The sequence below is a fragment of the Schistocerca piceifrons genome, chromosome X (genome assembly GCF_021461385.2).
Source record: "Schistocerca piceifrons isolate TAMUIC-IGC-003096 chromosome X, iqSchPice1.1, whole genome shotgun sequence".
In the NCBI taxonomy this organism is placed as follows: domain Eukaryota; kingdom Metazoa; phylum Arthropoda; class Insecta; order Orthoptera; family Acrididae; genus Schistocerca; species Schistocerca piceifrons.
Genome location: NC_060149.1, coordinates 247140711 through 247156220, shown reverse-complemented (window position 1 = coordinate 247156220; position 15510 = coordinate 247140711). Strand labels below are relative to the sequence as shown.

The 15510-nt window shown below is 37.3% G+C and overlaps 1 protein-coding gene across 1 annotated transcript in view; it reads left to right on the top strand.

Moving 5' to 3' along the window:
* LOC124723153 (bromodomain adjacent to zinc finger domain protein 2B-like) overlaps window positions 1-15510 on the top strand; it is a 302554-nt gene that overhangs the window by 31098 nt on the left and 255946 nt on the right. Inside the window, exons 7-8 of the mRNA XM_047248344.1 lie at window positions 11666-11852; window positions 12238-12740. Of these exons, the coding sequence (XP_047104300.1) occupies window positions 11666-11852; window positions 12238-12740 (690 nt within the window). The remainder of the gene's footprint in view (window positions 1-11665; window positions 11853-12237; window positions 12741-15510) is intronic.

Sequence of the window (15510 nt, the reverse complement as noted above, 5' to 3'; positions counted from 1 at the left end):
AGAAAAAGCAGGCACTAACAAGTATGCAATTCAGCAAGTTTTCCACCTTTAGATCTACAGGCGACAGAATGAAGGAATGGGAGAGATGTCTTAGGATTTCTGTATTGACTGTCAATCTGCCTGTTAGTGGCTCTTGTCACCAGTGAGATTAGAAGCAAAAACTAACACACTCTTGTGTTTGAAGGGTGAACTCTTTATTGATAAGCTACTATACAGCTCTGTCAAACAGTACTCCCTTGTTGTTCCAGTGATGGCCATGATTGGGAATTTACAACATAAATGGCAAAGTTAGCTGCATTTCTGTTGGAACAAGCTTCCTGGAATCAAAATCATAAATTTTTTTACCTCAAAGTGAGAATAATTCAACATCTTCAACCTAAATGACAAAAAAAATATGAAGCAAATTTAACGGGATAATTCTGAACCAAACCAGGAAGTAAATCAATGGTCACATAGTTGCCAAATGTATTCTACGATGTTGTCAAGTCTCCATCAGAGTAGCGACAGGTAGACTATGTTTGCTCAGCCTATGTGAATCTGGAGCTTGCTGGCACCAGGGAAGCTCACCCTACAAAGACATAGAGTCACTGGCTGCCAATGCATTGAATGGAAGCAGGAGCACTTACTGCAACTCAAACATCAGAAATAAAGAGTGGGGAATATTATTTTGGTGGTTTTCCTCTCCTGTAGCTATCATAGCTATTTTTTCTGCCTTAAGCAAACTGCAAAGTAAAAAATTGATTCGCTGGAAGTGATTTGCTTTCTTAACCCCATCAGATGGTATTAACATTTTGAGTAAATAACTTTCATTTTAATATTATACACTTGAAAACAGTTTTCCTTATGAATACTTGCATTGGCCTCACCTCAAATACATAACAACACAAAATAAGATCAAATGGCACATCCTTGTGGATGTTCACATTTTGTTATCAGATTTAATCCGGTGTGAATAACATATAGTTTCAAATCACGTCCAAGGAATCTTTTGCAGTGACAGAAAAATAGAACTGGAAAGCTACAAAGATAATTAAACAAGGGTATCATTGCAGTGCAAGTTTGATTTGAGATTCTGATTATGTGGAAGGAGAAACAGTTGTGATGAGAAGTGAAATGAGGAACAAAAGGTGTCATCAGTAATGTATCAAATATATCATTCTTAAACAAAACTGTCATTAATTCTATAAAACTAAAGAGACAAAACATATCGTCCACTCATAATTACAATATAACTACTGGTGATGCTTTGTCAATAAAGTGAAAAGTGCCTGATGAATGAGCTTCTCAATTTTCAGATAGGTTGAGACAGAGAGGAACTAAAGTAAGAGGAATAGGTGATCCTAGGTGAGTGTGGGACAGAATTGCTATACAATATTTCACAGTTCGTGTATTTCTCGGTTGTTACACACTAATTATCCCTCTAGTCTATCACAACATTCTTAAGTGAATTATACTGGTGTATTTGTTGAAGCAGGCTGCTGTTTTAAATATTACAGTACTTGTGACTGGATCTGATGCAGTATACAATGCTAATAGTAATTTCATTTCATCTTGGAGTCTACTGGAAAGGCTTAATAATGCTGTCAAGACAGTCACTGTGCACATCAGCATGTCTCCTGAGACAACTGCTAATTGTCTCTTGTTTAACTAAAACGTTCTGATTCACATAAAGAAGGTAAAACCAGTAGGACAAATTTGCATGGAGACTGGACATCTCACTCATCACATCATCGTGGAATAACTTGAAAAAGTTAAGCATTGGTAGAACAACAAATATAGATGAAATGAAACATTTCAGGATGAAACCTAAAACATTTCTTCCACAAGTATTTCCATTTTGAAATTGCGCTTACACAGCTAATAAATCCCAAATGCCTGTAACTGAAGATCTCTTTGAGTTGTTTTAAACACTTTGGTAACTACACCTTGGGTTCACTGTCGTTTAATATCATGCATACAGTCCTGAAATGGCCCCATCCAATTTCATCTGTTTCCAAAACTTAAAAAAATGAAGTGGTGTAAGCAGAGGTCAGGTTGTGGCTCCACCAACAAAGTCAAACATTCTGCAGTGTTGGTATCAACAAACCGGGCTCTTGTTGGGAGAAATGTGTTCATTGCCAGGGTGACTATGGGAGAAGTGAATATGTAGACATGAAGAATAAAGTTGTAGAATATTAGTAAAGTTTCTTTTATTTAAAAAAAAAACTTTGAGAATGTTCAAATAAAAAGTATGGAAGCATTGTTTTTCAGCCCATCCTTGTGCCTCATAATAGTCCTCAGGGATTCAGGGTGTGGTGATTAATTTCAGTAGTATGTTATTTTTTTAAGATGGATATTTGGCGCCCATAGGGGTTGACTGAACTGTTTTTCTGGTGTGGAATACTGCAAGAACCCTATGTTCCAGACGTGAGTGTGGATTTATGTCATCAGTTTCCTGAAACTAGTACATTGGTACATATTGCAGAGTTTTCCCATAAGTTTAATAGATACAACAGGTACACATAACAGAGATTTTAGTCACCAATAATATATTCTCCTTCACTATTTACAACAGTCTGCCAACATTGGGGTAACTTTTCGATTCCATGACTGTAGAAATCAAATGGCTTTGACGTGAAGAACTCATCAAGCCATGTTTGGAGCTCATTTTCATCTGGAAAAGAAGTTCCTTGAAGGTTGTTCAATAGAGAGCGAAAAAGGTGAAAATCTGAGGGTGCAAGATCAGGTGAATAAGGTGAGTGCAGAATGACTTCCCAATCCAGCTCGTGTGTAGTGTTCTTTGTCAGACTAGCAGAGTGCAGGTGGGTGTCATTGTGGCGTAGCGTCACTACACCCAGTTTTCCTATTCATTCTTCTTGGATTGCACATGAAAGACATCTGAATTGTTGATAATAAATGTTAGCAGTAATGGTTACACCTCAGGGAAGCAATTCGTAATATAACACCCTGTCACTGTTGCACGAGATGCATAGTATTATGTTTTGTAGATGCGCACAGGTCTTTGTACGAGGAGCTGCTGCTTTGTTTGAGCTGAAACATTCCTTTGTTTTCCTTATGTTAACATAAAGCCAACCTTTCTCGTCACCAGTAATGATACAGGATAGGAATGGCCGGTGTTGTTCATGAGTCAATTGATAGCAAGCAACCAGAGGTACACATACGGCCTGCCACTGGTGCTGTACCCATGCACATGATTTTTGAACCTTCCCCATTTCATACAAATGTTGCACAATGGTGGAATGATTGCAGTCATCACATTTGCCAGCTCTTGAGTACACTGGTATGGGTCATTATGGATTAATACGTTTAAATGATCTTTATCAAACACCAAAGATCTTCCTGAACATGGAGAGTTGTTAATGTCAATACAGTCCTCCTTAAAACAAGAAAGCCATTTTCTTGCCATGCTCTGTGGGATGGCGTAATCCCCATACATGGCACAAATGTTTCTGTCTGTCTCTGCTACTGAATTAAAGCAGAAGAATATGTGGGAATAATCAGATTTCTCATCTATGCACTCCATTTTCTAGCATCTACAGCTCCACTCAGTATCTACAAATGAGAAAATGGCAATATGTAAACTCAAGTAGCAACAGTGAACTACAAATAAAAAAAATGACAGTTGATAACATAACCTATAGCAACTGGAACACCAAAATGCAAAACAAAAATGCTATGAACTTATGCACCAACCTATTATATCATATAAGGTGGAGCTGCAATACATTGCTCTTTGGCACAACCAACACTTCGCATGGTGAAACAAGTGTGAAAATAAATGGACACTTGTTTCATCATATGAGCCAACACTCAAGGTTCCCCGGAAAATTTTCATGCTGTTATGTCAGTTTGTACACATGGTTTTGTACCAAGGGAGCTGGCAGCGTAATAGCTAACAGCAAGTTTCTGGATTTTTGTGATTCGTGTTCAAATTTAATCTAATATTGTCATTTTCTTCCTTTTGTTGCCATGGATGTTTGTGACATTAGTGGAATTGGTATTTTGGTGACATTCAGAAACACAATGAAATTATTTAAAATATAAATAAGCATTTCAAATATTATTAAAATTAGATTTTATCATCACATATCTTATATAATCTTGTGTAACTAACAGTAATTGAAAATGAAAAACATATAAATTCTAACTTTGATTTTTACTTTCATAATTCAAGGGAACCAGTGTATTCCAGTGGGTGATATCTATCATAAAAACATTCAAAGCATAGAAAACGGAAGCACCACCAGTAACATGCGAAGTCAATTTATACCACAGTCACATTTTTTAATGTGAATATCTTCAAGAAAAGTAACTCTGTTTGCATTCTAAATACCTCATGATCTGGCAATAATGTCGTGGCACACCAAGCATATCAAAGCATTTTCTCGAAAGCTGAAGCCTGTAATTGATTACATATACAGGCGTATATTTTATTAATTTCATTACTTCTCTTTGTGATTTCCATTTGCTGTGTGATGAGAATAGGGCAGTTTTGAAATGGGTGAATGTAATTCTTCACCTGTCAGTCAAAGCATACATCATAGGACTGACAGAATGGCAAACAGTTTGGCAGAATTACTGTTAATGAACATGTTGATATTCCAATTTCAGTGACAACCAAGTCATCATATAAGGAGGTGTAAGCTTTGCCCATGCAATGAGCTGTTCATGCATGGAAGCACCCACATGATTTCACACTTATTATGCACTTCCTGCTCATCTTAATCAACTTGATACTTACAAATAACTACTTTTCGTTTGAGGGACAGACTTCAAACAGATCAGGGATGTGACCATGTGAACTGGGATGGTTCCTTCCTATGCCAACCTATTCATGAGCTGCTTGGAGGGGTCTTTCCATGGGATCCTTAAACCTTCAACCCCTGGTGTGGTTTAGATGTATTTATGACATCCTTGCCATATTCTGAATTCCATACCACTTTCCTTGATGTTGATCTCATCCTGATTGTGGGTCAGTTACACACTTCAGTTCACATTCAATCTACTAACAAACAACAGCACTTACATTTTGACAGTTACCATCCTTTCCATGTCAAATGTTCCCTCCCACACAGTCTTGGCATTCAAGGCAAACATATTTGTTCACATTCAAACTCTTCACAGCAATACACCACCATTTTGACCTGAGTGTTCACTGGGAGTAATTACCTCACCACCCTAGTTCAAAAGCAGATTTCTCGAGTCTTAACGTCCAGTCCTGATACTGCTGGTCTCTCCAAAAACACCTTAGGAGTAGATCTCTTGTCACGTAGTACTATCCTGGTCTTGAATGAATTAATCAGCTACTTTGACAAGGCTATTACTCCCTAAAATCATGCCCTGAAATGAGGTCCATTCTGTCTGACAGTTTGCCCACCACACATAGATTAACTTTTCATCTCTCACCCCCTCCCCCCGTCCCCTCACCCCACACAGACAGAAACTCAACAATATCCTAATGAGACCCTATCATGTCTAAAAGACTCTGACTGAAAAGTGGGGAGCCAACTGCCTCTTTCTACCTTCCTCAGCAACATTAAAAATTTTCCCAAAAATTTTGGCATGCAAACATATTCACACTTTCTTATGCTGAGAGAGAAGGAGACAGTGAAAATGTGAAAGAGAAAGAAAAGTAATAAATAGTGAAAGATGGTAGACAGTGGTTGTGGTATGGGAAGAGCGAAGGAGACAATGGCAGCAGAAGGGAAAGAGAGGGACACAGTGGCAGTGGAACATAGTTGATAGTAATGGAATAGTATTAGGAGAAGAATAAAGGAGACACAGTGCCTGTAGAAGAGGAATAAAGAGAAGGAGAAATTGGAAGTGGGTGATAGCCAGTGACAATGAGAAACAGAGCCTGTGACAATGACGATGAGGAAGGTAGATAGTGACAGTGAGAAGAGACAGCAGCATTGGGAATGAATGAATGAGATAGTAGCACTAAAAGAGAGCAAGAGGTAGATGGTTAGAGTGAGAGGAGACAGTAGTAGTAGTAGTAGTAGTAGGACAGAATGAAGAAGACTTTGGCTGAGAGACAGGAGACAGCAATAGTTAGAGAGACACAAAGAGATAATGACAATGAGTTGGGCTGAATGACTGAGTGAGAATGGGCAAGTGGGAGTGGATGAGTATGAGTGACTTACAGCGATGGTGTAGTGGATGTGAATAAGTTGCAGTTATGGGTACTTGTGGGAGTGAGAGGTGAGTTGCAGATTAAAAAGAGTGTGAATATGTTTACATTCCAAATTTTTTGGGAAAATTTTTAAAGCTGCTGAGGAAGGTAGAATCAGGCAGCCAGTACCCCACTTTTCAGTCGGAGTGTTTTAAACAGGAGCATAGTTGCCACTTTTGTGCTCTGATAGGAGCATTTTCCCCTGGTATAAATCACTTATAAACTCCCGTGGGAATTATTCTATTTTTTTTTTAATACTATCAGCACATGTTTAAAATGTTAAAAATTTTACATCCATTCCTTCAAGATCAAATAAAGTCCATAACTTTTTAGGTAGAAGGCTGTGGATTGCAGTTTTATAAAGGCAAAATTATGTTTTTTTTTCTATTGGTAGCATTGTGGAAAGCAATATAGCAGCTTTTATGATATAAACTCGTATTGTATGTAGAAGTTCTAAGAATACTGTCTCTATAGGGATGATTGTGGATACTGGAAAGGTAACTGACTTTCTGATTCTGTCAAAACATTGTTATAAATGTAAATGAGTGAACCACATCCAACTTCTCTGTGATAGGAATTATGAACAAACAGGCGGTGGAATTGAGAGTTCTGCAGCTATTATAGTTTTCAATCAATTTTTGAATGAAACAGAGTTTTGTTGTTATAAGTTTTCAGGTGATGGGGTCTGAAAAGCATAAAACAGTGTAGTAGCAGCTCGGTGTTATGGTGATAAGTGTATTGCAAAACTGAAATGAATGGATCATGTCCAGAAGAGGATGGGCACCAGGCTGAGAAAGTTGAAACTAAGTTTGAGAAACAAGAAACTTTCTGATAGTAAATCCGTAAGGGATAGCCTGGCATACAAAATTATTGAGCAATTACAGTACCATAGGATGGCCATGAGGAATAACACTAATCATCTGTTCAGAATGAGGCAGCGTATGCGATACCTTCTCCCACAAACTGTCAGCAGATGACAGATCAATAAATCAACTTTGCCCTTTCGCAGCAGATTCGTTGTACAAGTTTTGCATGGAGCATGAGGAAAAAAAAATTGTTTAAGTGTCTCTGTGTTTGTTGTAATTAATCTAATCTGATCCTCATGATCCCTATGGGAATGATACATAGGGGGTTTTAGTATATTCCTAGAGTCATCATTTAAAGCCAGTTCATGAAACTTTGGTAGCAGACTTTCTCAGGATGGTTTCCTTCTCTCTTTAAGAGTCTGCCAGTTCAGTTCTTTCTGTATCTCAGTGACTCTCTCCCATGGGCCAGACAAACTTGTGACCATTCATGCAGCTCTTCTCTTCATGTGTTCAGTATCCCCCACTAATCCTATTTCATACAGGTCACACACACCTGAGCAATATTCTAGTATGGGTCACACAAGTGATTTGTAGCCAATCTCATTTGTAGACTGATTGCATTTCCTTTGTATTCCACCAATAAACTGAAGTGTGCTATTTGCTTTACTCATGACTGGACCTACAGATCGTTCCAATTCTTGTTCCTAATAAGTGTTACATCCAAGTATTTGTACACATAGTCCAACTGTTACTCACTAATATTATATTCATAGGATTCTATGTTGTTTTTTGTTTTGTTTTGTGAAGTGCACAGTTTTATATTTCTGAACATTTAAAGCAAGCTGCCAATCATTGTATCACTTTGATATCTTATCAGGATCTGACAAAATATTTGTACAGCTTTGTTCAGTCTATACTTCATTGTAGATAACTGCATCATATGCGAGAAGTCTGAGGTTACTATTAATATGGCCCACAAGATCATTAATATACAACATTAACAGCAAGGGACCCATAACAATTCCATGAGGTACACCTGAAGTTACTTTTACATCTGTTGATGACTCTCCATCCAAGATAACATGCTGCTCCCTCCCTAGCAAGATGTCGTCAATGCAGTGAAATATCTCATCTGCTACCCTATATGCACGTACATTTGATAATAAGAGTAGGTGCGATACTGAGTCAGATGCTTTGTGGAAATGGAGAAATACTGAATCTACCTTTCTGACTTGATTCATGGCTTCCAGTATGTGATGTGAGAAAAGTGTGAGTTGAGTTTTACATGATCTATGTTTTGAATATCAATGCTGGTTGACATGGAGGAGGTTGTTCTGTTCGAGATACCTTATCATGTTTGAGCTCAGAATGTGTTATAAGATTCTGCAAGAACTGGATGTCAAAGTAATGGACGGTAGTTTTTTGGCCACTTCTGCCACCCTTCTTGTAGACAGCTGTGCTTTCTTCCAACTACTGAGCACAGTTTTTAGTCCAAGGTATCCTTGATAGTTATAGTTAACAGAGAGGCTAACTGATCCACGAACTAGGTATAGAATCTGGTTTCATTGGACCCTGGGGCTTCATTCAGTTTTAACTATTTCACCTGTTTCTCAATGCTGTTGACACAAACATCTACTGCAGTCATTTTTTTAGTGGTGCAAGACTTAAGTTGAGGCAGTACTCATGGGTTTTCCTTTATAAAGGAATATTTGAAAATAGAGCCATTTCTGCTTGTACTTTGCTATTCTCAGTTTCAGTTCCAGTCTTGTTCATGAATTAATGGACACTAACTTCACAATATTCTGCTGTGGTAGTCATTGAAGGCTTCATGCATTGGTCTCTTGACTGCCAAATACATTCCATTCAGCATCTCTGTACCTATAGTGCCATGCTTTGTTTTATACCTATTATGCAGTAGTCTCTGTTCTTTAGAGGTTTCTTTACAGTGACGGTATACCAAGGAGGGTCTCTTCCATTATGAAGTCTCATACTGAGTACATACCTATCAAGTGCATGGTCATCTGTTCCTTTAAACTTGAGCTATAATTCCTCTACATGTTACTGTTCTGAGCTAAAAGTTCCAAGTTCCTCATTAAGTTATGGCACTATTGTTTCTCTGTCTATGGTGCAGGATGCCTCTGAGTGAGTAAAATTTTCCGGAGAAAGTCCAAAAAGTATATAACATTTTAACCATATAGTTAAAAAATTGGTGGCTGAAATGCAATGATTTTAGTTCAGTAATCTAAGAACAGGATGTGTAATGTGTGATACTTTCATGTCCATAGCTACAGTAGTTTATGAAATACAGGGAAGCCAAGTAACCAAATTTAACACTGTCGATAAATGGTGTTCCCACTCCCCTTAATTTCAAAACCAACTACAATTACTTAGCATATGATTGTTGCCTCCTTCATATTTCAGTATTTGTGTTTGTAAAAAAATGGTAGTTTATTTTTGTCTTAGAGTTAACTGCTATGCCTAAAGGCAGTATTTTAAGGAATAATTTATTATAAAATGTGTTTGTTTATTGTTCTGTGCTGTCTTCTCATGTATTCAGTTTAAAATACATAAATCATTGCTGAGAATATTATGTCTAATACATGATTAAAGACTGTTTAAACTATTTTAATAACCAAATGTGTAAACCAAAACATTTACATACATACTCTGCAATTGAAGTTGTCTTGATGATGATGAAATGAATTTCTTTAAGTATACAGGCAATTTGCCAAAGTGACATGTAATTCAAGCACTTGCACCAGGTCACAGAGCCACACAGGATTATTATACTTATTATTTATTCTTTAGTCAGTTCAGTGGTAAGCTCCTCATTTTATTTCCTGAAGTGCCTGTTTTGGTCACATGAGACAGTTTTGATTATTTAATTGCAGTACTAATATATTTCAACAGAATTATTAAAATGTTTGTATGATTTTTGCTCCATACATATCAGCTACTCACAACAGATGTGTAGGCTGCCACTAAAGGAATTACATGATTTCAGTGATGTACAGTAGGCAATGAACCTGCCATCCAGTGTTAAAATATTTTCATAAGAACAAAAAACAACAGACAATTGTTTTAAAGGTGGAAGAGGTCGTAATCAACAGATAAATTCTTTTTGGTAAATGCTATTGGAAAGATTTGAAATTGACTTGATAACAATCCCGCAGCCACAAATGTCAATTTTGTGTAAGGACCATGAAGATAAGATAAGAGAAATTAGGGCTTGTAAGAAGGCATATTAGACAATTGTTTTTCCTTTGTTTTATTTGTGACTTGAATATGAAAAGAAGTGAATAGTAGTGGTACAGGTACCTCCTGTCATACACCATGTTGTTGGTTGCAGAGTATGCATGTAGATTTAGAAGTGAAGTGAAGCCAAATGTCCTAAGCAAAGGAATCCTGAAAATAAATCCTGCTGATATAGCACAGTAAAGTGGCAGCCCTGTTCTAATAATGATGATGATGATGATGATGATGATGAGTAGCAGCATTCTAAAAACTTTCTCAGTAATATGTTGTACAATATTTTAATGTAAGATATATTATTAAGGCTTGTGGCATCTCACCATAAAGGTTTAGTTGAAATAATAATAATAATAATAATAATAATAATAATAATAATAATAATAATAGTAGTAGTAGTAGTAGTAGTAGTAGTAGTAGTAGTAGTAGTAGTAAGCCAGCAAATAAATCTATAATTGAACTGAACTGACTATAAATAATTATGTAAATAAAAATGAATGTTTAATACACCAGATTTTTAATTGACTAAGAAATATAAAATAATTTTTCCTAGTTGCATACAGATTCTTATCCTCATTACAGATAGCCCTGAAAATTTGTGGCTCTGAATTTTTAATAGCTATGAAAACACTTGTAAGATTTAAAATGAAAAACTTGGGCCACATGCAATAGATAAGTAAGGAAGTTAACTATTAATGCACCAGCCAGGGGACCTGTGCAAAACTTTCACATTTTTATAGTTTTCAAAAATGACAGTACTGGGACCATTAATTTAAAGTGCATTCTTGTATATACATTTCTGTGTGTCCAAAAATGTTGTCTACATTCGGAATGTTTGTTCCGGCTTGTACGAGGAGCAGAGATCAGGGACTGTCAGTAGTATGACATAACCTATTACTTCAACTTGACAAACATTTTCAGTTACAGTAACCATGTTAGGCTGTAGCAGCAATAGATAAATCACAATTCAGGGCAACAATGACAAAATGTGTTTGTCATTTCAGAAAGTACATTTGTTTAAAAAAGTCAGCTTGTACAGGGGACTGCCAAGGTTGTGGGGCCAGCATGTCAGGATGCAGCCACGTGCATCTCTATTCAGATAGAAAAAGATATCTTATTCCATGTTTGCCCTTATATTTTACTGAAGAGAACTACTATAAATCTCATTGTTTACCTGCCATGTGACATAAAATGCGTGATAAATAAACAAAGTACTTTCTGTAGATACTAGCACTGCTTCTTTGTAGGCCCTTATCAGTTTCTCAAATTGTGTACCATCTGCTCTTATTTATTGTAGACCTTTGCACCACAAAGTATCTTAAAACTTCAGTGTTTATATTGTTAGTAATTTTTCCAAATTTAGAGTTACATTATGATGTTGATTGTTGGCAACTGAATCCATTTTGTTTCATCAGTATCTTTTATCACATGTCTACAGGATGCACGACCACGAAATTTAGGTCGCGGAGTGTCTAAACCAAAAAAGAACACAGTGGCTTCTCTTTTAGCACAAAGCCGTGCTATGGGGATAAAACCAACAGCATGTCCTGATGTTTCACAGCTTAATCACCAGGTTTCACTGTTAAAATCCAATGTGCTGGGTGTCCCATCACCAGTTCCTAAAGGTAAAGTGTTAATTTCATTGCTCTAGAAACAAATAACTTTTTGATTCCACAGGAAGTAATTGATGACTGATTTTAAGACTAATGCTGACACGCAGTTATTATGGTTTGTAGTAAACAAAATGTTAATTTTCTTGTTCTTGCATTAGTGATTGTGAACCTGCTTTTTATTTATTGTATATCATCAGAACTATTGTGGTTTTCATATAAAAGTGAATTTCTCTTCTTGTGCTGGCAGCTTTAATATAGCCATTGAAGTATCTAAGCTTTTATCAACTTGTTTCCATTTCTGCAATCCAAAAACATAATCAGTGTAAAATACAGTATTTTTATTAATGACACTTTTTTTACATTAATGGCATGAGTTACTTTATTTACTGAATTACAGCTGAGCCAGAACCCATGGAGGAAGATGAGTGCAGTGTTCCTGTGACAGAGGAATGTGACCAGGTTGGGCAGCACACTCCACAAAAAGTGCATCAAGAACCGTCACCTGCACCAGCACCGTCAGTGCCCTTAGCACAGTCTCCAGCACCAACATCATCACAACTACCACAGCAGCATAAACAGCAGCAGCAACAGCAGCAACAAGAGCCCGTGCAACAGCTGGTCCAACCGCAGCAACAACCAGCACAGCTGAGCATGTCTCAGCATTCCCCACAGTTGCCTGCACCATTACAATCCACAACTCAACTGCCCTCAGTGCAATCACTGATAACCCCACTACCTGCCACACAACATCCTGTGGCTCACCAGCAGATTGCACCATTGCCACTGCAGCAGGACACTGCACAACAGCTTGCGAACTCACCTCAGCCGCCACCACAGCAACAACCTGTAAATGCTACTTCAGAGGATACCAAAGATCTCAGCAAACATAAGAGACATCTGGTGAGACTCTTGCTCCAAACTCTTCTTGTGTAAATGTGAATGAAAATACTTTAGAAATATCATACTGAATTCAAATTTAGTTGTAAATTAGCTTGTGTGATTTGACAAATGAACAATCATTGCAGACAATTCATTTCCAAGCATCTGTCCCCAGGTCCTTCTGCCTGTTTTTTGTGAAGAACTTTCCATGTAGCCTCTGATGTCATATCTTAGTAAGATTGGATTCAAGACCTCAAAAGGCATTACGCTTCCTCAAAGAACATAGGACTACCTCCAAAATGTAGTTATATACCAATCTGACTACAATCAGTAGCCTAACTTTCTTTTTTTGTAGGCTTGTAACTGACAGTCTCTCTCTCAGAACCCAAATGCATCAGTAAATGGTTTCTGGTAAAAGTATCTGATCACTAAAGGACAACATTCTAATCACCAAAATACCTGTGACTTCAGTATCTTGTTTGGAAATTTATACTGAACGCAAATTTTTTGTAGTTAGTCTAACAATAATTCTCTGTCCTGTATCCTTGTTTATTAGATGCCTGCACTAAATCAGTAACAGTTTTCCTCTTCTCCTTAATCTAATTTTATTTAAAATTATTGCAGTCGGTGTGTACACTAAATTCCACAGCACTTGAGCTATCTTAACATAATTCTCAAATTCTTGGTGGTATGCAGGGTTCCTAAGCTGTTTCATGCGCATAACTCTTAAATATATTGACAAATATGAGAATTAAAACTATACAATACATATGGAAATATAGATTCTGTGTTTACTTCTTAAGTATGTTGTTGAACAATTACACTTAAATTATTAATTATTTGAAGTAATAATTACTACACACAAATTCTGAACTGTCAGCACTATTTTTAATAGGCTGGCTGGTATAGGGATTCAGAGTTGCACAGAAACCATCAAATAAAACATAACACGTTTAAGAAATGCATTTCAGATGTGCTAGATGGTTTAGAATACACTCCTTTCACCTTTTTAATTCTGTTGTAGTTCATGGGTTTGTCACTGTTAGAACATATTTATTTCCATCCTCATAAACATAGTTGGTAATTTATGTATATGGTTTTTTTTCTTTTGAGGTAACTACACCTTCCACAAGTCTTACAGTGTTTGACAGTTGCTGAAAATTAGACCACTTCTTTCTCATGTAAAGTTTTACAAGGTACTGCACTGTGGCATGTTCAGATCACAAAATAAAACATTAGTTTTTTTGTGACCTGATATTATGCCAACAGAAGTGCTCACTATGTGTGACTAGATATATTTCCTCTTCCTGTGGTTGTAGTATACAACCAGTTGTCATCAGATAGAAGAGAAATTCAGTTTTAATGGCCAGTAGCACTTCAGTTACTGAAATTGAGACTCTCAAAGGGTGCACAGTTACATATCCAGGATTCTGATCAAAGTGTTTGAAGATGGCAGAAATAGCATAGGCAATGCTAAAATAAGTAGAAACGGTGTTAAAGGAAATGATGGGATGTATATGAGGAGAACTGTAAGGTCAACGTAACAGCTAAGTGTGTAATTTTAAGGAAGTTAATGCATTTAGTTATGTGAGGGCAGATTAGAAACTTTGAACAAAATCTAATGTAGAGAAATGATGTCGGGTATAGAATTTGATGGTGAAAATTATAACAAAATAAATAAACAGATAACCTCTGCAAGCTAATTTAACTCATAAATTGAGGAACATTCTTCCTTTATCAAAGTGGTATTCTGTTGCCCACCCATCCTATGACATGTCCTGGTCCATTATTATGGCTCACTTAACCCTGAAAACCCTGAACCCTTGCCACATGGGCCATAATCCAGTGCAAAAACAAGTGGAAGACGTGTCGTGTGCACCAGATGCCATAGCTCTTATTCCAGACACTTCACAAACATATCCTGCCCTATGAGTGACAGGGTCACCTGTGAAAGTAGTCATGTCATATACCAGTTCTGCTGTAACATCTGTAAAGCTTTTTACTGTAGGCATGGCTACCAACTACCCATAGTAAAATTGGCCTCACAATGGCTGATAATGTCAGTATGTGCTAGACTGCACTGGCTACTCCTCGGATTGTGTCGTGTGGTTCCCCACCATGTATTATCAGCTTCTCTGAACTGCATAGATGGGAACTGTCCTTACAACATGTCTTTAGTACCCACAGTCCTCCTGGCCTCAATATCCACTAGCTCTTGCCCAAGGCCCACCTTCATTCATGTGCTTATGGATGCCACTTCACTCCATAAATCTCTTTGCAATCTCCCTATTCCTCTGTTCTCCCCCATCCCCACCAAACACTTCCTCCCAGATCACTTCCCCACTTAGTCATGTGCTTCACACAGACTCCCTTGCCTGCACCAAGGTGGGCTCATGAGTGCCACATTCCTATACCATTTTCTTGCTATATCCCCCTCCCAGTTTTCTCCCTCCAGTCCTCCATTCCATTCCCCACCTCCTTGCTCCCATGCTACTTTTTCCTTTTGCCTACTCCACCCAACACAACTCCCCACTCCAACATTTCATTTTGAAAATAATGATGAGCAATGTTTTTAACCTCCAACATGTTGCCACTAGGGCAATGAATATCTGATGATGCTCACAGCTGATGAGTGAAACTACTCAATAAATCAAACAGCAGACAGTTTGTGGTTGTTTGTTTTTACATCAGTTACAAAGGTCGATGTGTCCCTGCAGGCTGCTGTTACTTTGAATACTATGTTAATTCTGTGCTTGAAGTATCAATATGATCATTAAACAGTGAGTGCAAT